Source organism: Rhamphochromis sp. 'chilingali' (genome assembly GCF_963969265.1).
Source record: "Rhamphochromis sp. 'chilingali' genome assembly, chromosome: 8".
In the NCBI taxonomy this organism is placed as follows: Eukaryota; Metazoa; Chordata; class Actinopteri; order Cichliformes; family Cichlidae; genus Rhamphochromis; species Rhamphochromis sp. 'chilingali'.
The window spans coordinates 36,497,645-36,524,516 of record NC_137935.1 but is presented as its reverse complement, the minus strand read 5'-3'; the positions used below and the strand labels follow the sequence as shown (position 1 = coordinate 36,524,516).

Here is a 26,872-nt window from a genome sequence, read left to right as displayed (position 1 = left end):
CCGTTTGCGAGGTGCGCCTGCTGCTTGCGGCACAGGGAGGAGAGGGCGGCGGGGGATTCTCGCGCCAGTGGTGCACATTGCCGGCGATGTGCATCGCTGGCAATGTGCACCGCTGGCAATGTGCACCGCTGGCACGGCCATTTATTTTTTGATGCAACTTCTCAGATTAATTCACTGCGTGTAGAGCCCAGGGCTGGACTGGGACAAAAAACCAGCTGATACTAGAAATTAATATTAAATAAATTCTAACAACAGCTGATCAAGCTTAAACGTGCTGCTGTTGTTTAGTGCGACATCCGGCGGTTTCCTCTTTCTGGTGCAAAGTGGGCGATAAACAAACAAGAGAGAAAAGCTGATCATTGATCAGTTTCATGATTGAAGTAGCAACAGGAGAGAGAGGGGAGAGAATGAGAGAAGAAGAGGCAGATGTGCAGCAAAGACAAAATAACTCCACCTTTGTGTCTTTTTCATTCTAGCTGAAGTCCGGGACAAACTGTGTCCCCTCTCAGCTCAACACCAAACGCGTAATAATTTCTCTGAATGCGGGAGGATTCCGTCTTTTTACGGGACGGTTGGCAACTCTACTAACTAACCTTATGAATTAAATAAAGTTCATTATCAGTAACATAGCACCCACCCAGCTGTATAGAAACTCATGCTAGCTAGTACGCAGTACGAGTTATTGTAACTGACTGTAAAAAGTCAGCACAACGAAAATAAACTAAACCTAAACTTGGTTTATATCTGACCCAGATAGACTGCAGGTCTCTCCTCGGCGGCCGCCTCGGGTCTCTCCTCGTCCTGCCGCCGATCTCCCTCATCCACCTGCTGGCCTCCACCACTTGTTAATTTTACCGAATCTGTGGAAGCTCCGCGATGCCACCACCAAACAACTGAGTTATTTTCACACACCGGCCAGCTTCTGGCCAATCCAACACCTTTCATTGTTTATACCGTTACAAAAAAAAAAAAATCATCGGGCCACTGAGCAAATGCCCGGTATGCCCAATGGCCAGTCCAGCTATGGCCGTGCCATCAGTTAACCCTTCGCATGCCAACTGTGGCACGCGTGCCTAGGGTTGCCGACCCCTGCTATAGATGATAAACTGGAAAATATATTTGTAACATTGCTGTTAAATCTAAAATTGTACTGTTGGCTTGTTGTTCACTTCTTCCTCTTGTACTTGTAAGAAACATATGAATGTAAGATGTGCCAGAAGCTGAAAGAGAGGGCAACATTCTAAATGGTGTGATGTTTGGTTTACAGCCATCCCTTCCTGTTCTGTACACACTGTCCAGCCAAGCAACCCACGAAGCAGTGCACCTTCTCTGCAGGATGCTGGTGTTTGATCCGGTGAGGCATTCTGATATAGATTTACATTATGTTTTGTAAATGAATCCCTTTCACTAAGTAGCTTGTGTACAATAATACACATATGTCTTAATGTATACTCAATTACTCAGGTAAGGAAATCCCAAAAAGTTGATTCAACTTGCAGGTTGGGGAAAATCTGCTGTCTGGTATGGTACTGGTACTGAAAACGCTATGGCCAGATGAACAGAAGCAATAACATGGGAATAATAAACATAGTTTGAACCATAATGTGGGGCGATCGTGGCTCAAGAGTTGGGCGTTCGCCTTGTAATCGGAAGGTTGCCGGTTCGAGCCCCGGCTTGGACAGTCTCGGTCGTTGGGTCCTTGGGCAAGACACTTCACCCGTTGCCTACTGGTGGTGGTCAGAGGGCCCGGTGGCGCCAGTGTCCGGCAGCCTCGCCTCTGTCAGTGCGCCCCAGGGTGGCTGTGGCTGCAATGTAGCTTGCCATCACCAGTGTGTGAATGGGTGGATGACTGGATATGTAAAGCGCTTTGGGGTCCTTAGGGACTAGTAAAGCGCTATATAAATACAGGCCATTTACCATTTTTACCATTTACCATAATAATGAAAGCCCACTTCAGTTACTTGAGCTCTCAAGGCAGGAGCATCCTTAATGAGTTCATGACATCATTGATCCTGTAATTTCTATCATTGTCCAGTTTCATCAAACCCATCCTTGACACTGGTGAAACCAGGTTACTGTGGCTACACACAGTCTGCTTTCAGATAATGATATGGTCATGTCAGTCTATTAGAGGTAGTATTAGTGTTCTCACAGTCCAGTAGGGATGTGACAGTTTAATCTGTGCCTTTTCTAAAAGGGCCATTCAGTGATTTTCACACCAGTCCTTTATTTATTGTTTCTTGCCTGTATTTGAAGAGTAACAGTTTAAAATTTAACACATTTAACTTTTGTATCTGGTCTCCAGTCAAAGAGGATTTCAGCCAAAGATGCCCTGGCTCATCCTTATCTAGACGAGGGTCGACTTCGCTACCACACGTGCATGTGCAAATGCTGCTATACCACATCCTCGGGTCGCGTGTACACCAGTGACTTTGAGCCCATCACTAACACCAAGTTTGATGATGGCTTTGAGAAGAATCTGAGCTCTGTAAGACAAGTCAAAGGTAAATTTGTTTGCTCTTTTTGTTTCTATTTGCAAGGCGCATAAACATCAACAAAAATAAACCCTGCAGCCCTGGCTTTGATAGATGAAAATAAGTTAATAGGACTGACAGACACTTGGGAACCCAACTGTCATATTAACAATGGAGATCATTATCAATTCAATTTTATTGGCATAGCAGCAAATCGCAGCAATACCAAGGTGCTCAGTATTGTAAAGACTCTACAATAGTGCAAATCTAGCCTTGGGCTTGTTGTGTACCTTGAATTTGCTGCTTTACTGCTATTTTGATGAGATATCATTGCAGGAGCTCAGAGATTCCCAAATATAAAGAGGGACATGCTGCTACAGCTTGAAATATTAGACTTTCAGGATAAAACGTTGAAACTCCTTGCCTTCTGTGCATCCTGTTTTATTTCTTCTACTCCAATACCAGTGCTAAGGCAATGATTTTCTTTTTTCTGAGTGGTAACATTGGTAACAAGACTGCAGCAAGATAATAAAGAAAAGAAAACATAATTCTGATCTTTATGTAAGCATGGGAAATATATTTAAAAAAAACTTCACAATGGCTTTACATTAGGATCATTAATAATGAATGATGATTGCGTGTTTCTCTTACAGAAATTATCCATCAATTCATTTTGGAACAGCAAAAGGGAAGTAGAGTACCACTCTGCATTAATCCTCAATCAGCTGCTTTCAAAAGCTTCATCAGGTAGGAGACTCTGTAATTGTTAGCAGTATGAACACACACTAATACTAAATATTGTGTACATGAGTTACAGATACTGTACTGTGCCAAAGTCTTGATCCACCCTGCTTTCTGGGAGCCAGACTTTTTTTTTCTTGAGCAACAGTCCTATAGACTTGCTGAAGGTCTTTCTAAAGGTTTTCTCTGGACATTGGTTGCTTTTTTGTCCCATTTTCAGGCCAGTTCTTGTACCTGAGCATTTTGATGAATGATACAGGAACAACACAGGACGTGATAAATGCATCTGTTGTTCACTTAATCTTCAACAGAAATGCAAGTCAAGGAGATATTTTAGGGAGAAAAGGCTAAAGTATTCCAAATTACACAAGAACTGGACTTAAAATCAGGAATAACAGGTCTTGTGAATGAAATTGAAATTGTCATCAGTATGCACAGAGAATGTCAGGAGAGAGATACAGTGAGTGTCTACAGAAATCTGACTTAGTCATGGTTTGGGGCTCCATATCAGCCTGTGCTGTTGGAGATCTTGTCAAATTTAATTGAATTATGACCACAGAAAAGTACCATCAGCATTTGATCCACCATACACTACCATCTGGAAACACCTAATTGGCAAGGACTTCTTTGTTAGTATGGCAAGGATCCCAAACACACTGCCAATGTCATAAAATCCTGGATGAACACACACATACACACACACTCACATAAAATCTGTAAAAGACCTTTTTCTGGTGTAATAAGCCATTTCCAGTGAGGCCACCATGACTGTCACATTTAAAAAACAGCAAATAAGTTAATGTCACGTGGTTAGTGGCCATATTCCATATTTTGCGCATCATTTTACAGATGAATGAACACAAATGTTTGTACATGAGGCCTAAAGAAAGTAATGATGATAAGCCTGTCTGAATTTGTAAACCTTCCCCACTTACCATGGAAAGAGTCAGACATCCTATTGAGAAGATCAGCAACATGCCATTGTGAACTAGCATGCATGTGGCTCCTCTAAGTAGTACACTACTATCATTAACTCTAGCAGTTAACGTTGGTGGTATTAAACCTTTGTGTCCAACTAACAAATGTTTTACTCTCAACTAAATATTGCTAATATTAACTCCTTTCACTTAATGCCCTGTTTTTTGAACAGCTCCACAGTGGCTCAGCCCTCTGAAATGCCTCCATCTCCGCTGGTGTGGGAATAGCTACTGTTTTGTGTCGTTATTTTTCCTGACTGACAAGCTGCTAAACTGGGAACAAGAAAGGGTCTCAGTGTCTTCTATCATCTGTGTAGCATTTCACTGGAGAGCAGGACTCACAGGTCTGCTGGGTTTATGCTGAAAAATGGAATCAAAGAAAGGTCCACTGATAATTGCTTTATGGAAATTAATGACAGAAAAGCTCTGTATAATGCTTTGTACAGAATTTTTCTAAACAAACTGAGAACATACACACATCATATATATATATATATATATATATATATATATATATATATATATATATATATATATATATATATATATATATATATATATATGTATGTATGTATGTATGTGTGTGTGTGTGTGTGTGTGTGTGTGTGTGTGTGTGTGTGTGTGTATATATAGTGTTTGTGCACAAATTATATATAAAATGTATATTTTACAAATTCTGCAATCACCATCTCATTAATTTAGAAAACTAGGCTACTTTGCACCCGTCATTTCTGTCATTTCTGCATTATTTCCAACCACACTTTTTATTCTGACAATCAACTGCAACATTATTATTATGGGCAACTGAAAATTTCCCATATTTTAGAATTTTTACAAATTTGCTCTCTGTAGCATTATTGTTTTATTTATTTTTAATCATTTGTATTAAAAAAATGTCGCCTTGTGGCCCCACTGCATATTTGACAGTTTTCATTTATTCATTCTTTTGACAGAAGGGGTGCTAATTGATTTTGAACAATTTTGCCTATTTAACGTCTGATAAAAAAAATAAAATCAAAACCTAAGACCAACATATTCTAAATAGTTCTATTGAAAACACAGGGAACAACCAAACATGGAGAGATTTGGATTTAAATACAGGCAACTATATGATCCATCTATTTATGCTGTGAAAGTTTTTTTGTTTTACTTGTTCCAGCACATCAAAATTGTGATAGCTTGTCACACAGCCAATTTAGACCAAATGTTTCCTGATTAATTACTCATCATCTTCTCATAGCGTCCTTCTATGTGGAATTAGTTCACCTTTTGTCATTTGCTTACAAAACATACACCATGGGATGTCTGTTGTCTAAGAAAGATACAAAAGTTTCCTCCCTTTTAGTAAGTTTCAGTTAAATTAAATTGCTACAGTGGATTTTGAAACTATCTGTAGTTTTCACAGAAAATTCATTGAAATGTTTAAAATGGAAAAATGGAAAATGCTTACAGGAAAGTAATTATTACTGATAATGTTTATGTCAAGTTTTCCATTCACATATTAAGGTTTTTCATTCACACACTGCCTGAGAGTTGCCAGCCATATTAGATGTGATACAACAGCCAGTTGCTAGTGACTGGATGACAGTGGTCTCTGGAGTTTCATGGCTCCTGCTGGGTTAAATATGACAAAGAAAAGAAAATGCTGCACCAAAAACTTCCCAGTGATTGTTTTATTTGCTAGCAACCATATTGCTGTGGTTGCCTGTAGTTTTTCATATTTGTCTGTAAATACTTGCTTACTACTATATAGAGAAGCAAATCTACAAATCTACAAGTAGGCAAATGGTTTATTGTCGCCACTGGCCGGGCCGGCGGTGTGGACACACCAGTTTGTGAATGCGACAACTCGAGAATGAGGTGACATGGGAAGTTTAAAATTGATAGGTGCTGATATTAAAAGTTAGGCTCTCAGTTTTTTTGAAAATCTTGTAAATGCGATAACTTGGGATTTTGAATAAGGCAACATAGGATTTTGAAATTGTTACCACAGGTATCTAATAGGAGGCTGGCAGGTGGCACTGGCAGTCACAAGTATTTTTTTCTATGTTTTGTCTACATGACAGTCTAACAGTCACACTTATTCATCCAGTGAATACATCGGTATCGGCGCTTTGAGTGCTCAGAAGAGTAGAAAAGCGCTATATAAGAACCAGTCCATTTACCATTTATCATCGGTAGCAGCTTGGGATTTAGTATCTTGCCCAAGGATACCTTGGCATGCAGGCTTGAGCAGTCAGTAAAAGAACCACCAACCTTTCGAGTAATAGATAACCTACTCTACCTCCTAAGCTAAAACTACTACCTTCACAGCTTCACAGTAATAGTTGTGTTTAAATAGGCAAACCTTTTACTTTGAAGACAAACAGCCTCCTTTTCCAGTTTGTGTCGCACTTTTCTGGTTTCACTGCAGTGCAGACAGTAGGTGGAAAGTGTTTCTATAAGTCGGTCACATCCATTCAAAAAATATACAATATCATCATAGTGACCAAAGCAATCGTTAAGTTTTTGGGGAATACACATTTTTCCTTAGCAGGGGGGTCACCAACAGGTCTTTCAGCTAGTGTGACTGGGCCTTCAGTGATCATTTTCCCAGGGACTGCTGTCAACCTCCTACAACTCACGATCAGTCAGGGAACACCTTTTCCTTTATTACTGGTTGTAAACTAGTCTTTCGCCCTGTGTAAATAGATTGTTAGCCAAATTTAAGACAATGTAGACCTTGAGTCTGCATTGTCACCATACACCATGATTGTCACATTTCCAAAATAGCAAATAAGTTAACTTAAATAGTTAGTGGTCATATTTCATATTTTGCGCATCATTTTACAGATGAATGAACACAAATGTTTGTACATGAGGCCTAAAGAAGGTAATGACAATAAGCCTGTCTGAATTTGTAAACCTTTTCCACTTATCATGGAAAGAGTCAGACATCCTACTGAGAAGATCAGCAACACACCATTTCTGATTGGTAACATGAACTTGGGTAAAGTGTTCAGTTCTATTTAATTTCTGTGCAAAATGAAATGGAATTTGCAGTTGAAAATATATATGAAGAGATCATTTTGGTGGCGCTGGTGAATGCTCACTTGCATGCTTCATGAAGACAAGCTTTTTAATGAATAGGAAATAACTTTAAGAATGAATTAGCCTAAAACCCTGCTTCTAGACTAGACAATAAAATAAACTCCTCTGATGCATACAACGAGTGACTGTAATGATAAAAAGAACAAACAATTCTACAGTAATATTTCTACCCCCTCGTTTGACCATATCAGTTATACTACTTATAACGAGTTCAGTCATCACATATAATTTAAGAAGTCCCATCAGACTGACTGAAAAACTGTTGTATAATGAAGGAATGTGTTTTATCTACATATGTGCCTCCTAAAGTTCCCCTCTTGGACATTCTCAGTCAAGGTGAGCTATTTTTTTTTTCCCAAAAGAGTCTGAAGAGAATTATTTCTTATTAAAAATAACCTAGAAGCTTGCACTGAGCTGAAATATATCAGGTTTCCATTGTTCTCTGTAACCTTTGCTGGACTTGCTGTGTACTGTACACTTTCTGCACTGAAACAGAGCTGATGCAAGTCCGAGTGTTTATGGTTCTTCATAGTCTGGGTCCTATTTAAGTGGACTTGGCTATTCATTATTTTCCATGAGCACATTAAAAGTATAGCTTTTCTGTTGGGACATCAGCAAGCTCACAAGTCTCACAAGTGAGACTGTAAGTTAATCTAACCAAAGCCATGTGAGCCACATTTTTTATCCTACCTTTTAACATCCTTACATCGCCAGCAGGAAGAAAAGAGCAGAGGGTAAATACTGTCATGTAATTAACTTTAACAGTTAACAAACACATTGACACTTTTTAAAAAGTTTTTGCAGGCAAGAAATTGTCATTGTCATCAATAGGCTGTTGCCTGCAGCAAGACTGCAATATGACAAGGTCTGGTGACAATACAATAACAAAATGCAAAATACATTTCAGAGACTTCATGTCAGAAATGGCATGAATATATATATATATATATATATATATATATATATATATATATATATATATATATATATATATATACATATATATATATATACATATACATACATACATATATATATACATATATATATACACATACGTATATATATATGTATATATATATATATATATACATATACATATATATATACATATATATATATATATATATATATATATTAGGGGTGCAACGATATTCGTATCGATATTGAACCGTTCGATACAGTGCTTTCGGTTCGGTACGCATATGTATCGAACAATACAACATTTGTAATTTATTTTATCAATTTTCCTTCTGACGATGCTGTCTGTGTTGAGCGCTCAGTGAATCTGTGTTCGACTACTCCTCCTAGGCTGCACTGTCCAGCGCAGATCCACTGAGCGCTCAACACAGACAGCATAGTCAGAAGGAAGAGCGCAGGGCACCTCCCCCACCCTCATTCAGATCTGGCGTTTGGAATTATTTTGGTTTTCATGTGACGTATGACCCTGAAGGTAAGCGAGTCATGGACTAAAGTAAAACAGTATGTTGGATGTGCCATGCAATGCTCAATTACAGTGTGCTAGCGCAGTTAGCTCGTTAACGTGTTGGCCGTCTAGCCCCATGCACGGAGCGATCGGCGGTAGCTCGTTAACGGAGATTTGCCGTGTTGTGGCGTTAAGGTCATTTCAACGAGATTAACCTGAAAGCACTAGTGGGAACACGACGAATATGACTGCACATTTACGCCGACATCATCCTAGTGCAAAGACAAGTGGAAGCAGACAAAAAAAAGCAAGCATGCTACTAACTTTAGCCGAGTCATTTAGACAGCTGTTAGCACATGATTCTCCTTATGCTGCTGAGAATATAGCCCAGAAGAAGCGGATAGTATAGCTTTTATTTTGGAAAGAGCCATTTCTCTGTAATAAACTCTCTTTTCCAAAGATGAGTGATTCCTCAATCAGATACAGGGCTTGCAATATCGCTAGCCCGACGTCCCGGAGCTAGCGATTTTTTCAGTCGGGCTACCAAAATCTATCTCTTCCCTGAACGTCGGGCTATTGTAGGAAAAATATATGTCAATGCTTTTGCATTCTTTCAGAAATGTAGCTGGGTAATTATGTCATTGGCATCGGTGAGCCACTGTCAATATGTGACATATTGAAATCGCGTTTGAATTTGCGCTTGTTTTTTTGCTTTCACTTTGCAATCGCGTGAACTGTGTATAGAGAGCGACAGCACTGATTGGTGAGTGATGATAATTTGTGCACCAATTCCTCTGACATCGTCTTATTAATCGTTAGCTTACTATGCAAACATGACAAGTGAAATCTCCCGCAGCAAGCTTAAACATGTGAGAGGTTGATCGCGCAGAGAATCGCTGAGCTTATGTGAGTGCGCGTGTAAAAGCATTTCAGTTCTGCTGAGCCAAATAAGACAGGTCAGGGTGAAGACGTGACAGCCAAAGAAAAGCTTACCACAAAACGGAGAAGTTATGACAAATCAGACTATAAGGCAAAAAGAAAGTGCAGCTTTATGGTTTCATGGACAAAAGAATTTCTGTGGCTGCGATATGACGAGCTATATAACCAGGGCTGCACATAAGTGGTCCGCAGGTGCGCATTCGCTGTCAAAATAAAAAACACGCACAAGGGTTAGGGTTAAATTTAAAAACTGTACTTTTGAGTTCGAAAAAATATCGAACCGTGACACCAAAGTATCGAACCGAACCGAACCGTGAATTTTGTGTATCGTTGCACCCCTAATATATATATATATATATATATATATATATATATATATATATATATATATATATATATATATATGAATTGGGTCAATACAGTAAAAAGAAAATATGCAGAAAAATAATTAAAATTTTAATTCTTTGGTGAGCCACTGACTTTTTGGGTGGTTGTTGGTTAGCCAAAGCAAAGCGTTGTTTGTGTGTTATCACATATAGATGGTTGGAATGGAACAGCAACGGAAGAATCAGACTTAGACTGGGAAATACATATTCAAAAAACTAAAATCATAGTGAGCTAAAGTAGCTTTCTTCTGGTGAGAAGAAAGCTTTTTCATTAGAAGGACCAATCGGAACCTGTCAAAATACAAAGTAACTGATCTGGTGAAAATGAGTGACTGGCAGTTAAACCAGCAGTAAATTTTGTTTTAACCTTGTTCTTTCTACTTGAATCTGTCATCACATACTATAGACATTCTTCAAGAATTGTACTGAGCAGCTCTTCTCAGACAGGAGAAAAGTAGCACATGAACATCTCAAAAATGACATGGTCTTTTCTACATGTTTTTCCCTAGATGGTAATCCAGTGCAAATATGTGCCCCTGCTCTTTCTCATGTGTGTACACTGTCTTCAGGAGAAACAAAGTTTTTGACGTAATTTATTTAATATATTTTTAGACTTGTTATCAATCTGTTCTTGTGTCCTATGGTATGCATTCTTTTCACACCTCAGAAAATAACTATGTATATATATGTTATATAGAGAAGCAAATCTACAACAACCTACAAAAAACACACAAAAAAACACTGTATAGGGATTGTATTAGCCTGTACATTTCTAAGGCTGTGAAAAAATTTTTTTAAAAACTTGCATACAAATGTATATATTTTCTTGATTTTTACCCTGCAACTAGGATGTGGACAGAAAATCCTGTAACAATTAAAAGAAATGCAGTCATCTTAACTATAACTTGTGTGTACAGCAGTTGTAGATATGTCTAAGAAAAATGCATTTTTTGTTATTATTTTTAATTATTTTGTCACGGCAACACTGTGAATATGTATATTAAGAATTCACCGTGTTGGTCTCTACCTCTTGAGCTCAATAACTTGGCATTGTTTACCTCCACACATTTCTGATCATGTGGGGATGAAATAAAAAAACAATATCAAAAAAACACTTGAATGTCCATTCATGCTTTTATACCGAAATAATAAAATATTCTGCCCCTCCACATACATCTTCTGACAGACCTTTCTTGCACTCTGTAATACAAAACCTACCAGTAGCCAAGGGTTACCTGACTGTTAGATGTTCTGACCATGATGGTTGCATTCAAAGCTCAGTGTCAGGGACAGTAGTGTCAGCAGTTGAGGTTCCATCATCCATAATTTAACTAAGAGGTGCCCTTATGCCCTGTAAAATCGAATTAGTTCCCAGAACTAAAGTAAAGCTCACTTAAGATAACTAGCGAGTACACAGTACTAAGAATAACTTGATATTTTTGAGTGAGCAATACTAATTGTTTACCCTACTGATAAACATTTCAAGTTCTACTAAGTTAAAAAAAGAAATTGTGGTGACTTACTATTTTTAATTTTCCTTACATACAAATAAATGCAGCTAAATCACATTATGTTTTATCATCCTTAAACTTAAGAGATTTCTAGTACAAGTATGATTCAAAAACAAAAATTAAAAGCACTTGCAATGCAGTTAAAATTATCCCAGCCTTTTTTTCAAATGCAAAAAAGTATGTCAGCCAACATACTGGACACTGTTATGTTTAACAACAAATAAGTATATTCCCATTCCCCCATTAGATTTTAAATATTAGTACAATTAAATTGTATGTTTATTTGTTAAGATAATTTAAACCTTTAATAACCTTACACTGAGACAAATTCTCAGATTTAATTATTCTGAAACTAAGTTAAAGCTTCCCATAACTTTGTATTGCAAGTTACATTGCTGATATAATCAGTATAAAATGTATTTATTGTTCAGCTCAAACAACACATTTGTTTTGCATTCAAACACAGGAGCTTTGTGTCTTGTAACATTTTAAGGATGGTTTGTTTCCATTCTTGGCATTACTGCCTGAATGACTGCCATGGATTTAGACGATCCAAATGTAAGTGCCTCAATGAAGTCTTTGACATTGTTGCAACTTCCCTTAAGGGCAGTGGATGTGGGTTGGAAGTGCAATGACCTCAAACCTGCAGGTGACCATCTTCACTGACCACACACCTTCTGTGACGGAGGGCTTATCACTACTGGTGTCCTGGAAGGAAACAATCGTATTATTGTATGGTCGACCTTGCAATATAAAGCACCTTGAGGCAACTGTTGTTGTGATTTTGCACTGTATAAATAAAATTGAATTGAATGTAGAACACCAACTTATTTGGCTTTTTAAAAAATGTATTTCTGCATTTCCTATAGAACAGATCTCAAGTTAGACAAACTAGCTGTGTGATTACATTATTAGTAAAAAATACTGTAAATTTGATATAAACAATTGTGGCACCTCAACTTGCTTCTTTCGATGTGGACGAGTAGCAACTCTACTCTACCCCTTTTGAATGACTCTTCACCACAACAGACTGGTATAGCGTCCACATCACTGCAGCTGCAGCAACATCCATCTGTCGATCTCTCATTCCTCTCTTCGTTCACTCATGAACAAGACCCTGCGATAAATAAACTCCTTCAACCGGGGCAGCAACTCATCCCTGATGCAGAGTAGGCACTTCACCCTTTTCAGCTGAGGACCATGGCCACAGATTTTGAGGGGGCGATGTAGGTAGAGTGTTCGCCCCATGATCGGAAGGCCGGGGGTTCAAATCCACCGAATTACTAGCCTGAGGTACCCCTGAGCAAGGTACCTTCTCTACACACTGCTCCCCTGGCACTGGATTGATGGCTGCCCACTGCTTCACTGAGTGAATGGGTTAAATGCAGAGGACTAATTTCCTACTGGATTAATAAAGTATGCATTGTACATTGTCATTCCCACCATTCCACACTCAGCCATCAACTGATGTCTAACCAATCCTGACAGTACCCCTCTTCAACTTGATGTGATTATCACGACAGGCACCAACCATCTTGCAGCCTCAGCTCCTTCCAGGAGCCTCAACATTGCCCATTCCAATTCAATGTTCCCAGCCTCTCTCAGAATGCTTTCAGGTGTGCTAGGTCTGTCTGGCATGCGCCCCTGGCACCTGATCCAACTCACCACAAGGTGAAAGAACAGTAAAAAATAAAATTTCCCAAGCCAAAGCACAAATCAAAATTGAAGTAAAACAGGTTGGTTTAAAGTATGATTAAAGTTTAGCACGATCAATGATGATTATTAATATTTTGGAAAACCAAAACACTTACCACCCAGTTGATGTCTTCTTGCATGTGTTTGATGTAATGTGGGGAGTGCTGGCCCAGAGCCTCAAAGAAAGCAAGCAGAGGGAGAAAAAAAAGAAAATTGTTTGGAAGCTGAGATTGCTTCTTATTGACTTTGCAACCATTATAGCTTAAAATATAGAAACACAATGTACACCTCATACTAACTAATTAGACTAGCACATATACTTATTAATAAAAATAATAGAAAAAAATAGTCATTTAAAACACTATCTACTACTATGTCTGAATGTGTGGTATTGCCAATGTCAGTTTAGGCCTAAAGAGATGTGTGTTATAAAAAAAAAGAGACCACCTAAATTAAATGAAATCATTACATGCTTGTTAAAAGCTAACTTCCAATATATAGTTTCTAAAAAGCACAATAACCATTGTATGTATATTTATATTTAACATAGTCTACCCCAAAACGTTTCTGATGATTCAATAGTAGAGTTTAACTAATTTGTTTAGAAGAAGCTAAATTACTTTTCAGCTATAAAGCCCAATTAGATTGTAACCCTAATCTGGTTTATAGCTTTTGAATTTCACAACAAAACATGAATCTAAAATACTATTAAAACTAACAAATACTAGTATTATTTAAAATGAAATTAAACAGAAATGTTGGTTAAATGTAAAAATAGCTTGCTAAAGAATGGCTAGATTTGACATTAACAGATGCCACAGATATTCAAAAGCAGCAACAAAGCATTAGAATAAATGCCGGGTCTAAGAATATACAGTTAATATGTTATAAAAGTCCATATGAATTAAAACAAGCCGAACCCCTAAGGGCTGCACCCTCTGGAAATGTTTCGTCTTGGCTTCTGCAACGCTTACTTTTCTATTTCAAATGAGCAACAGTAAATTTGCTCAGTCTTTTATATAAGGTTTTTAAAGCTGTGGGGTTAATTTTTTAACCAACATGAGCCGAGAGGCAGCACTGGCTAGCTAGCAACTTCATAAAGTGCTAAACTGCAAGAAGGCACAAAAACAGTTTGAATGAGAATAAACATTTACTCACTAAATCAGTGGTGATACGCTGATTGACATATAAGAAATGTCAACAATACAGGTTTGCTCAGCATATTTCAGAGAAAAAAAGGCATGCTATGAACATGTGGATTGATCTGTGCAAGGGATGAGGAAAGCAGTGACATGGCATTTTCAAACCATATCATTTTTTCCTTCCGCTGAAGAGAGACTGCCTCCAGACGGGAAGAAATAAAAGCATGGATGACTGTTTCGAGGTGCCTTGAAAGAAAAGATTTCACTCTTGCCAGTTGCCTTAAATGATAAAAACTGGACTTCACCACTGCTCTAATTTGGCTGTCCAATTTAAAACCAAGGTTCAGTAATAACAGGTTTAAAATAAACTTCCAGGGGTCCCAAATCAACAGAGGACTCACAGTGCCCACTAGGTCCAAACACCAACACCTCTGTTTTCTTTTCATTAAAATTTTAAAGTTTAAAGCCAACCACACTTTAATGTCATCTAGACATGCCAAAAGAGGTTTGATGGCGATGCCATCCTTCTGCTTTAGTGGCAAATAAATTTGGCATTCATCAGCATAACAATGAAAAGCAATCCCTTCCCGTCTAAGGATGGAACCCAGAGGCAATAAATGTAATAATAATTATTGTTAATAATAAATAATAATGAAATAAAACAAAAGAAAATGACCATACCATATGGTTTCATTTTCAGTTTTGAGGGCATTTGTATGAGCTGAGATGCAGTCTCTCAATCTAGTCCTTTGTTTTTGTCTAAAAACAAAAACAAAAAGCAAATCAAAAATTGATTAACTAATTAATACTTTTAGTTGTACTATGCACAACTGGGTGACTTATTTTTTTTATATACAAAGGTCCAAAAGTAGTATAAACTGTCAGATAATGAAGTAAAATATAAAGCATAGTGAAGCAACAATAGAGAGCGGTGTAAAAAGGGAAGCTCAAGTAAAGTAGGTAACTGTGAATTTAACCTACTTAAGTTATTATTTATTAGATCTTTTATTAGATATTTGCACACAAAGAAGGCAACAGCACCACAAAAACATTCAGGGTGTTTTGTGACTCGAATTAACTGAGGTGACAAAACAAAAACCTGTGGACTGAATGAATAAAATACAGAATCTCTATGCACCAATGGCACACAGTACAATAATATATTTTGAGATCGTATATGAAATATCTAGGAGTATATCCATCCACGGTGCATTCTAAAGTTTGTCATATTATATAGATAGCACAGCATGGGGATTTAAAAAGAATGGGCCTGCAGGTCAGAAGTGGATGCAGTTTGGTCCACTCAGCTTTGCCAAGTGTGACAATTGCAGCGAAGTAATTATTCAGTTTTCAGTAAACATGATGACACCATTACTACACAGGAGATGAGTAATTTGTGATTTTATAACTACAAGGATGTAAAATACTGCTGTTTTGTTGCAAATCTGGTGTTCAGTGTCCAAAATTCACATTATATGATCAAATCAAAAGGGAGGCTGCCCATAACCAAGCAGGCCTGAATCCAGACGAAGACATTGTCTTCAGTCACATCTTCATCAGCTGTTAAATCTTTACTTTCTTCAAAGTTAAGCTCTGTCCACAGGATGGCCTTGGTCACTTCTATTTTTGTTCATTTCCATCACAAGTAAACATAATGTGTTCTCTCAGAAATCTGTAAAATATAGCAAATGTCATAAAACACAATGCAATGCAAACCACAATTAATTTTGTAAATTGTCTATATTTATATGCTAGAACATCTCATTAACAACATAAATAATGACTTGAGCTTGGCAAGAAGACAATTCTTCAGCCAGAAAGGATTATAAAAGTGAAGTGAGACAGCCATCACAAATAGTATGTTTTAAACGTGGTCTTTAATATGAATATAATTTTGTTTAAAAAAAAAAAGTATCTTGTTAACAAAATTGTTAGCAATTAACAATTTAAGATATATTGTTCATTATCACCAGGCTGTCACCTGGTAAGAATGAACCACCAGAGCATTTAATCACAAGAATATCTTGTAGACATTATGTATACAAAGACATAATGAGGGGAGCAGTCCATGAAGGACTTAATATACCTTGGTCAATGGACCTAAATCTTCAGAGAGTTCTCTTGTGAAGTAACTAGATTCCGTGCAGCATTGACTGTGGCCAGTAGGGTCCTACAAGACAAACCCAGAGTCAAATCTAGATTCCTTTTGATTTTTGAATGCACTTGAACTGAATTGAATTAAAGATAAACTGTTGAACTGGGCAAGCCTACTACCAACTTCAAATAATGTCAATCCAAAGACAGTGAATCATTTAAATCATATAAGTATCTATCTATCTATCTATCTATCTATCTATCTATCTATCTATCTATCTATCTATCTATCTATCTAGATAGATAGATAGATAGATAGATAGATAGATAGATAGATAGTTAGTAGGGGTGCAACGATATTCGTATCGATATTGAACCGTTCGATACAGTGCTTTCGGTTCGGTACGCATATGTATCGAACAATACAACATTTGTAATTTATTTTATCAATTTTCCTTCTGACAATGCTGTCTGTGTTGAGCGCTCAGTGAATCTGTGTTCGACTACTCCGCCTAGGCTGCACTGTCCAGCGCAGATCCACTGAGCGCTCAACACAGACAGCATAGTCAGAAGGAAGAGCGCAGGGCACCTCCCCCACCCTCATTCAGATCTGGCGTTTGGAATTATTTTGGTTTTCATGTGACGTATGACCCTGAAGGTAAGCGAGTCATGGACTAAAGTAAAACAGTATGTTGGATGTGCCATGCAATGCTCAATTACATTGGTGTGAACTAGTGTGTTAGCGCAGTTAGCTCGTTAACGTGTTGGCCGTCTAGCCCCATGCACGGAGCGATCGGCGGTAGCTCGTTAACGGAGATTTGCCGTGTTGTGGCGTTAAGGTCATTTCAACGAGATTAACCTGAAAGCACTAGTGGGAACACGACGAATATGACTGCACATTTACGCCGACATCATCCTAGTGCAAAGACAAGTGGAAGCAGACAAAAAAAAGCAAGCATGCTACTAACTTTAGCCGAGTCATTTAGACAGCTGTTAGCACATGATTCTCCTTATGCTGCTGAGAATATAGCCCAGAAGAAGCGGATAGTATAGCTTTTATTTTGGAAAGAGCCATTTCTCTGTAATAAACTCTCTTTTCCAAAGATGAGTGATTCCTCAATCAGATACAGGGCTCGCAATATCGCTAGCCCGACGTCCCGGAGCTAGCGATTTTTTCAGTCGGGCTACCAAAATCTATCTCTTCCCTGAACGTCGGGCTATTGTAGGAAAAATATATGTCAATGCTTTTGCATTCTTTCAGAAATGTAGCTGGGTAATTATGTCATTGGCATCGGTGAGCCACTGTCAATATGTGACATATTGAAATCGCGTTTGAATTTGCGCTTGTTTTTTTGCTTTCACTTTGCAATCGTGCGAACTGTGTATAGAGAGCAACAGCACTGATCTGTGAGTGATGATAATTTGTGCACCAATTCCTCTGACATCGTCTTATTAATCGTTAGCTTACTATGCAAACATGACAAGTGAAATCTCCCGCAGCTTAAACATGTGAGAGGTTGATCGCGCAGAGAATCGCTGAGCTTATGTGAGTGAGTGTGTAAAAGCATTTCAGTTCTGCTGAGCCAAATAAGACAGGTCAGGGTGAAGAAGTGACAGCCAAAGAAAAGCTTACCACAAAACGGAGAAGTTATGACAAATCAGACTATAAGGCAAAAAGAAAGTGCAGCTTTATGGTTTCATGGACAAAAGAATTTCTGTGGCTGCGATATGACGAGCTAAATAACCAGGGCTGCACATAAGTGGTCCGCAGGTGCGCATTCGCTGTCAAAATAAAAAACACGCACAAGGGTTAGGGTTAAATTTAAAAACTGTACTTTTGAGTTAAAATATATATTTATAATTTTAATAAATGACAAATTAAAAATGCATGAACATTTTTTTGTATCGAAAAAATATCGAACCGTGACACCAAAGTATCGAACCGAACCGAACCGTGAATTTTGTGTATCGTTGCACCCCTAATAGATAGATAGATAGATAGATAGATAGATAGATAGATAGATAGATAGATAGATAGATAGATAGATAGATAGATAGATAGCTTGTCTATAAAAGGTGTCTTTAAAAGCTGTCTGGACTCCTGGTGAAACATTTGCCCAAACACCCTGGAGAGGACACAGGCACAGGAAAGAAAGGTGAGTAATCACATCTTAGTCACTTCTTTGCACCACATTATTTTTAGATTTTCACACACTTGCATTAGTTCTCCTTACTGGTAAACCTTATTTGCTCTCAATCCCAATTCCTTTCTCCTCACAGACAACCACCACATTTCTTGATGAGGAGCAGCTGTGCGGGACCTGGAACAAAGGCTACCAACTGATTTTAAAATACGCAATAAATATTCAATAAATAATTAAACTTCTTGTGTGCAAATGTTCTTCATGTGCAAATCTATGCTTACAGTGCGATGCTAAATAAAGTGCTAGATAAGGTGCTTTTAATAAAGTGAAAGGTGTGCTCCTAAAGTGCTATACAAATTATAATATAAACAGTAGTAAGGGAGTCCTCTTCCTTACAGAGGCCAATGACTAGAGAGTGATAGAACCACTATCCAGGATGAAATGACAAAGATCCATGAGTACATCAGGAAGATGGCAACAACTGATCGTCTGCTTAGTGAATACCTCAGGCAGCAGAAACCCGAGACAGAAGACAAGCAAGTACAAGAACCGTCATAGAAAAACATGCCCCTGCATGGTATGTACCACTAGCAGATAGAAAACATAGCTGATATCGAGAAATCCTACCAATGACTGAACAAAGAACAGAGGTGGGACCAAGTCATTGTTTTGCAAGTCTCAAGTAAGTCTCAAGTCTTTATCCTCAAGTCAAGTCTCAAGTAATGTCAGGCAAGTCAGAGTCGAGTCTCAAGTCACTGGTGTAAAAGTCCGAGTCAAGTCACAAGTCTGAAACTTTGAATTTCAAGTCCTTTCGAGTCTTTAAAAAAAAAAAACGAAAAAATAATGTTGCAGTTATGCTAAATGTAAATATTAGACCATGTAATTTTAAAATCTGTGTTTTTCTCAACACATGACAAAATAGTGAACTTAGAAAATATACACAAATTGTGAAATTGCACCTCTTTAAAATGCAGCTCAATTAAACCTAGCTCCAAGAATAATTTTCACCGACAGTTCTGAGATAAGCTGCATGTTATTCTTGGATGCGGTTGTAGGACCGGCTTTAAAATCGCATGACAAAAATATCATACACATTAAAAAAAACTGTATCACCAACGTAGCCTGGACAACATTTGCTAGTTAGATGAAGTCAGCTATCTCATCTTAGCATATTTATATGCATATTTATAATTATATGGTTCTTGGAGTGAGTGCATACACTCATGAAGTTTAGTAACTTCCGGTCACTGCAACAAGCCCAGGTACAGTTTATCGACAGATGGGTACAGGACCTTGAAATGCACCGTGTAGAACGAAAGACCATCGTACGTATCATAAGTTTACCAGTCTCACAAATTGTCGTCATAAATACACATTCCTTAACCGTTTATTAATATGACCTTTGAGCTCAACGGTAATTAATTAGTAGTGGAAATAATTTCTGGTAGCATCACAGAAATGTAGCAGTGACAACAATATTGTATGCTGTAATCGTACTGGGCAATTAGTGATACAAAAAACCTGTTTTATCCTGTGAATAAAAGTATATGTTTTTGTCAATGTACCATAATAACAGAAGCGAAACGCAATATTGTGTCAGGACAATTCACTATTTATGCACAATAAATAAAGGAGCATAGCGCGACAATTTCTGTTCAGCGCCAGACTTGCTTGTAACCTATATCACTAATTATGTTATGAAAATGACGTATTAACTACTAAAAAACACTGACCTTCGTGTAAATGCTTGGAGCAGACTAACCTGTGAGCTGGAGGGTTCTGGGACGTTATATTTGATCTTTGAATGGCTGCAATCCAGGCCATCCGTCGCGTCTTTGTTACTTCGGAAACATGGCTTGAACAATTTCTCTTCAACGACGTAATCCGATAACAACCGATCTCTTTACCCGTCGGCTTCCCGTGGCTGTCATGCGACCGGCTATTGCAGTTAATAATACAACGGCTTCTTGACATTTTTGTGTTTCTTTTTATCGCTGTATAACTGATTTTAATTGAAAGCCTGCGTGCGCTAGTACCGCTTGCCACGAGTTCCCAGAATCCTTTGCGGTTCTACCCGTGAATGATGTCACATTTTCAATCTCTATATAATATGCATGTTAAATTTTATATTTGGGGTAAAATATCAAGTCTTTTCAAGTAAACCGGTTCAAGTCCAATTCAAGTCGAAGGTCATTGGTGTAAAAGTCCAAGTCAAGTCACAAGTCTTAGAACATTTTTTCAAGTCAAGTCTAAAGTCATAAAATTAATGACTCGAGTCTGACTCGAGTCCAAGTCATGTGACTCGAGTCCACACCTCTGACAAAGAAGGACTAAAAGATAAAACAGTCATGGCAACAAAGGAACAAGTTCTAAGCACAAGTTCAATAGATGCTCGGTCTACCACACGAGGCAAAACCCCAAGGTGCAGACTGTGCAAAGATGCCTCTAAGACAATCCAGCACATAACAAGGGTGCAAGATGCTAGCAGGCAGTCTGACACAGTATACAGGAACATGGACTGGAAGCCCCAAGCTCAAAATGGCCCCTTAATAGTGATTGACTGATCATATTTAAGATAAATTTATTGACTTATTTGAGGAAGACATCTAATACACATTGACGCTTTTGATTGAAGTTAATGAAGTTAACTCACGAAGATTGGAGATAACTAGTTTGAAAATGTATCTGCAGTATACTTATTCTAGTAACCATCTGCATTAATAATACCTCTACAGATGGTTATGAATATTTTTTTCTCTAATGGTTAAAAATTTATTTGTGAAGAAATTCATGGAATGCTTGGCTGACTCTTGGTGACCCTGGCTACAGTGGTGAAAAGAAAGCTTTGGTTGTTCTCAATTTTTTCAATCAGTGATGAATGAGATGCCACAGCTTTACAGAAGGCTTTTCTCTAGTAGAGCAAACTATGGTTCCAGGCTATCTAAAGATCTTGCGGGACACCATTTCAACTCAAGCTTACTTACATCTACTTTCAAGCGCACATTTGAGAGTTAGAACAGTTCTTTCAGTGCAAAAGAAGAATAAAATTAAAGTTAACAAAAAAGAATGTATATAAACAGAAAAAAATTTAGGATGTATATACAAATGTGTCCATAACAGCAAATACAATTGTTTTCATGTTGATATAAATATCAATTGTAACCGCAGTTGTAAACATGAGATGACTAGAGGGAGGGAGAGTACCACTGAATATCATTTAAATTCACATCCTTCTGCATTTCCTGTTAAAGTAAGGCATTTCTCAGTAGTGATACATTTAGTCTCCAATACTTGAAATGCTTATCTGTTCCCAAGCTTATTTTGTGTGTTACGGTAAATTTCGAGGTAAATTCTCCTGGGATACATGGGACAAAAAAAACAAACAAAAAAATTGCTTTCTCTGGGATGACAGTACAACTACCAGTGTTTCTCCCTCACCCCCTAAAATGGCTTACTTTTTCTGGATATGTGTTCTTTGTCTACAGGTAGTCTATTCAGTTCTTGTCCACTTTTAGAGTTAAAGCCTGTCTGTATTAGAATTATCCCTTTACGTTACTCAGCCAAAAGAGAAGTGAGTTTTTGAAAGAATTGTGGGTAACCTTTGTTAGGTACATATAGGTTAAATGCAGCCACTCTTACATTCTCTACTGAGTCCACTATCATACCAAAGTGGTCTTTATTGTCTTTGACCAGATCCTTCACTTTGCCAGTATACTGATTTGTTAAAAGGAAATACATCAGTAGATAATCTAATCCAAATACACAAAATCATGGGGTTTCTAAGATGGCATACGAAATTATAATATTAAGAAATAATTTTGGTAAATAAATTAATATTTTCACGTGTTAGAATGTTACGGGGCGTGGTCTGTGGCACCGCTGCGGGGAGGCTCACACACTGCATCAGCTTACCACGCCTTCCCTGCATTAAAGTCTGTACTGGATCCTGGGTGTTTGCTGTTGTTGTCGTTGGGGTGTGTGGCTGGCAGCTGAAAAACTGCAGCCGTGTGCGTGTAGTTACAATAACCGTAATAAAGAAAAGTGTTAAAAATGTGCAATATGTGGTCGGGTCTGCCATGTGTTGTCTACATAGAACCAAAAACTCTTTTAGACGCATTAGAGATTCAACGGAAAATGCTCTAAAATTTTGACTAACGGGAACATTTGAGGAACATTTGAATAACTTACTCAAGTTTGTGGACACAAGTTTGTGGACACAAACTTAAGTAGAGTAGGTCCTGAAAATGAATGATGATGAATGAATTTTTGTTTTGTTAAATGCAATAAAAAAGTTAAATGACAACAGCATTTTTCTTTAATTGATGCATATCCATGCATATACTTTGGGCAACTAAGGTGTGAGTGTGTGAATGTTGAAAAGTGTTTAGGCATAGTTGCATGAATGTGTGTGTGATTGGGTGAATGAGGGACTGCTTTGAGTGCCTTAGTAGAAAGGCACAATGTAAGTAAGGTCTGTTAAACATGTAATGCAAGCAAAATTGCACATTTAGAAACATCTAAATATTCACAAAGCATTACTAGCTTTGCAAATCCCATTAAATACCACCTTTCTAGACATTATGATGACTCAACATTTTACACTGCATGCCATGTTCTCACACATTCATGTCTAACTTCAGTAAAACAGTGAGGTCCTACCTGTATCCTTACGGTTTCTGGCATTTCTGCGACATAACCTGAGTAGAAACCAGAGTCAGCCTCCTCTCTGTCCTGATTATACTTTGTGGGTTTTCTTAGAGGAGCGTCCTCCCAGTTCTTTATGCAGTGGTGAGAACAGTCTTCATGGAATAACAGAGGAGAAATGCCTAACTGCAGGAGAACAGAAAGCAGTTCACCCCTTACACACTACGTGTTATACTATATTTGTGTGACTGTATTGATATGATTGTACTTGCCTCTCTGTAAAAGTCTCTTCCTGCAATAGATATAGCTGTAAGCGAGACTTTATCCCCACTCTGTCTAATCTTTCTAACAATGTCGTCATGCTCCATGGACTCAATAGGTTCCCCATTGACAGCAAGCAGCAGGTCTCCATCCTCCATTCCTGCACCCTGAGCTGGACTCCCCACATCCACTTCTCTCAGCACATGAACTGCAGGGTCACAGAAGATTATTATTAGATTTATTACTGTTTCCTGAAATATATTTATATATTCCTAACTTTGAGAAATATATGAATTGATTACATCTGGATTACATCTTGATATACTTTGTATAGATAGTTAAGCCTGGGCAAGGCTTAGCTCCATCTTCCAAACAGCCTGTCTCGCCCACCCAGCAGTGAATTACAGTAAAGGAAACAAAAGTATGACTTCTAATTCTGATTAGTTGGGCAGCTGACAGTCTGCCCTCCAAGTGTCCCACTGCACACTATCCTAATGAGATCGAAGATCAGTCATCAGAGGCATAAAGAAAAGCAACTTTTTTATAAAGTTGCTTTAGTGTTTAGTGTTGCTTTAGTGTTGCTTTAGCCATTTAGTGTTTTCTGTTTTTAAAGTGTTGAACGTAGGAATAAAAGCATTACAATAATTGTAATATTAAACAAAAGTACCAGACAAAATAAAAGCATGAATAACAGTACAAAACACAATTAAACATGAGTTAATAAAATCAACATGTCACAGTGGGTTGAAAGCTAAGTAGAAGTGGGTCTTAACAAGTCAGTCTAATGTGTAATTTCCACAATTTGTGAGCTGCAATGGGAAAAGACCTGTCCCTCTTGAACGTCCACTGTGTACTTGCAGATGGTGAACTGAACTAAGGGCACAGGACGGGAATACAAGTGCATTAGCTCAGAGAAGTAGGATGAATTTAAGGGCTTTAAGAACCAGAGTAATATAGTCTCTCTTATATGTTCCAGTTAAAAGTCATGTGGCACCAGCTGCAGGGAGGACTGGCTAGCACCAAATGGACTGGTTCTTGTATAGCGCTGTTCTACTCTTTGTAAGCATTCAAAACCCTATAGATGGCCCTGGTAGATGACCTGCTCTTCCTCCTGTGCTACAGCAACCTCCCAAACACAAAGAGATGCAGTAATCCAACCGAGCTGTCATAAAGGCATTATTTTAAAGTGATCTTTCAACACAATGTTTTTGTTTTATCTTTATCAGTTGCCTCAGCTGAAAGAAACTGCATTACACCACTGCACAGAAATCCACAGTAATTTTAGACTTTTAGACTGTCACATCTAAAATTACTGTCTAGGGTCCATGTGTACAGGAAAAAACCCAACAGTGCAACAGCAGGACCAAATACAATAACCTATGTTTCATTATAATTCAGTAAGTTCAGAGCTGTCAGTGCTTTTAGTTCCTCAAGACACTCAGTTTGTATGCAAGTCTGTATAAAGTAGACATCCTTCCATATTCACATGAAGAGGGAACAAAGGAAAGCAGTTTTGTGCTTTCTAAGAATGGAACTGAAGAGCATCAGAGAAAAAATAACAGAAAAAATGGCAGACGCCCAACTACTGAGCCCTAATTATATTCACAGTATTCATTTACTGTGTCTAGGTATTTGCTAGTTTAGCTTAGCTCGTAGCTGGCTTGCTAGCAACATGGCTTCTTCAACTGTTCTTCCTGCATCTTCCTGCTCAGTCTGTGAGATGTTTAGCTACTCTTTGGCCTCGTTGTACAATACTTGAATTAAATAAAGCCTGTTTACTGCTCTGAAGGTCAGGATCACTGAATTGGAAACCTGGCTCCGCACCCTTGAAAATCCCTATAGCCAATCTAACTTCAGGCCAGGAACAAACTCTGTTTATTGGCAATTCTGTTCCAGGTGCCAGAGCAGGTGAGACTGAAGGAACCCTGAAGTTGCTGGCTAAATGTAAAGGTAGATTTTGTAAAATTAGAATTCATGTTGGCAGTAATGACACCTGGTTACATCAATCGTAGATCACTAAAACTAATATTAAATTGGTGTGTAACTTTGCTAAACAATCTCAGACTATGTATTTTTCTCTGGTCCCCTCCCCAATCAGATCAGGAGTGACATGTTTAGCTGCATGTTCTCCTTAACTGCTGTCTGTCTGAGTCGTTTCCAAAAAACAATTTGGGTTTTATAGGTAAGACCATTAGGTGCAACAGTATCCTTCCCACTTTGGACAGAGCAGCTCTAGGTTTCTCAAAATATGGCCAAATTTATTAAACCTGCCAAAATGTGACTATCCAGAATTGGGACCAGGAAGCAGACTTACAGTCTTACACATCTCTCTGCAGCTTCTCTTCTCCTGTCATCAAACAATTTAAGCATAAAAAAATCCCAAAGAAAGAACAATAGAATATCCACAGCTGCGCCAAAGAGTAAAACAGTTGAATGTGGATTATTAAACATTAGGCCTCTCTCTTCTAACTCTTCTAAGCTTTTGACAGTGGGTTGGGAAGCTTGAAAAGTCACTAAATATGGCACACACCTCCAATGTAGTGATGTGTCGGTCGCGAACAAAATGGCTCTTGGAGCCGGATCTTTGACGCGAACGACACGAGCCGGCCCCTTATCGCGAGCTGGCCACTTATTGCGAGCCGTGTTTTTTTTTCTTTTTCTTTCTCGCACTTTTTTTTCGCTTCACTCAGCATGCGAGCCTTGTGCTTTACACTGGGATGAGGGGGGAGGGGCAGTAGTTACACTCAGTAGCACAGGAACAGAGCAGGAGGGAGAAAGAGAAAGACAGCCAGGGACAACAATGTCACATTAGAAAGGTATAGTAATCATCCACAACTATTTTCAGTTGCGGATGATAAAGGATTCAGAAAGTTTATTCATGCAGGTCCATATGACAGAGAATGTGCATGTTCTTTTTGTTTTCATATTATAATTTATATTTAATTGTGTTGTGGTTTGCAGTGTTTTGTGTTGTTTCACTTTAAATTTTTTAAAGGAAAAAGCTGAAAATTTAAACAGTTAAAAGTTGAAATGTGAATAGTTGGTTTTTGTATTATATGATTTATTTATTACATTTTATGTGGCGTGAATAAATAAAAGTATATTTACAGTGGCCCCTACAGACAAAGCACGTACAAACTCCGAAGGACATACAAACTTTGAATCACGTAAAAACTCCAAAACACGTAAAAACTCAGAAGCACATAAAAACTCAAAACACATACAAAACACAATAGAAGTGCTCCAGGATGCTAGGTGCAGTGTTGAGCTTTTGTTACCTAGTGGCTACACAAGCCAGCAAGTACCAACAACTGGATTTGGTGTGTGGTAATAACAGGTAAATGAACA

General features: G+C 38.1%; 2 protein-coding genes across 2 annotated transcripts in view; one reads left to right on the top strand and one right to left on the bottom strand.

The window, feature by feature from the left end:
• The window catches only part of nlk2 (nemo-like kinase, type 2), a 55,953-nt gene extending 51,396 nt beyond the window's left edge, over positions 1-4,557 (top strand). Inside the window, exons 8-11 of the mRNA XM_080890051.1 lie at positions 1,268-1,354; positions 2,306-2,504; positions 3,128-3,221; positions 4,366-4,557. Of these exons, the coding sequence (XP_080746177.1) occupies positions 1,268-1,354; positions 2,306-2,504; positions 3,128-3,221; positions 4,366-4,420 (435 nt within the window). The 3' untranslated portion in view covers positions 4,421-4,557. The remainder of the gene's footprint in view (positions 1-1,267; positions 1,355-2,305; positions 2,505-3,127; positions 3,222-4,365) is intronic.
• Positions 4,558-13,680: 9,123 nt separating this feature from the next.
• LOC308401605 (Na(+)/H(+) exchange regulatory cofactor NHE-RF3-like) overlaps positions 13,681-26,872 on the bottom strand; it is a gene marked incomplete at its 5' end in the record, with an annotated part of 33,058 nt that continues 19,866 nt past the window's right edge. The window contains 4 exons of the mRNA XM_080889875.1: positions 13,681-16,053; positions 16,468-16,551; positions 23,279-23,445; positions 23,532-23,732. Coding sequence (XP_080746001.1) covers positions 16,021-16,053; positions 16,468-16,551; positions 23,279-23,445; positions 23,532-23,732 — 485 coding nt within the window. The 3' untranslated portion in view covers positions 13,681-16,020. The remainder of the gene's footprint in view (positions 16,054-16,467; positions 16,552-23,278; positions 23,446-23,531; positions 23,733-26,872) is intronic.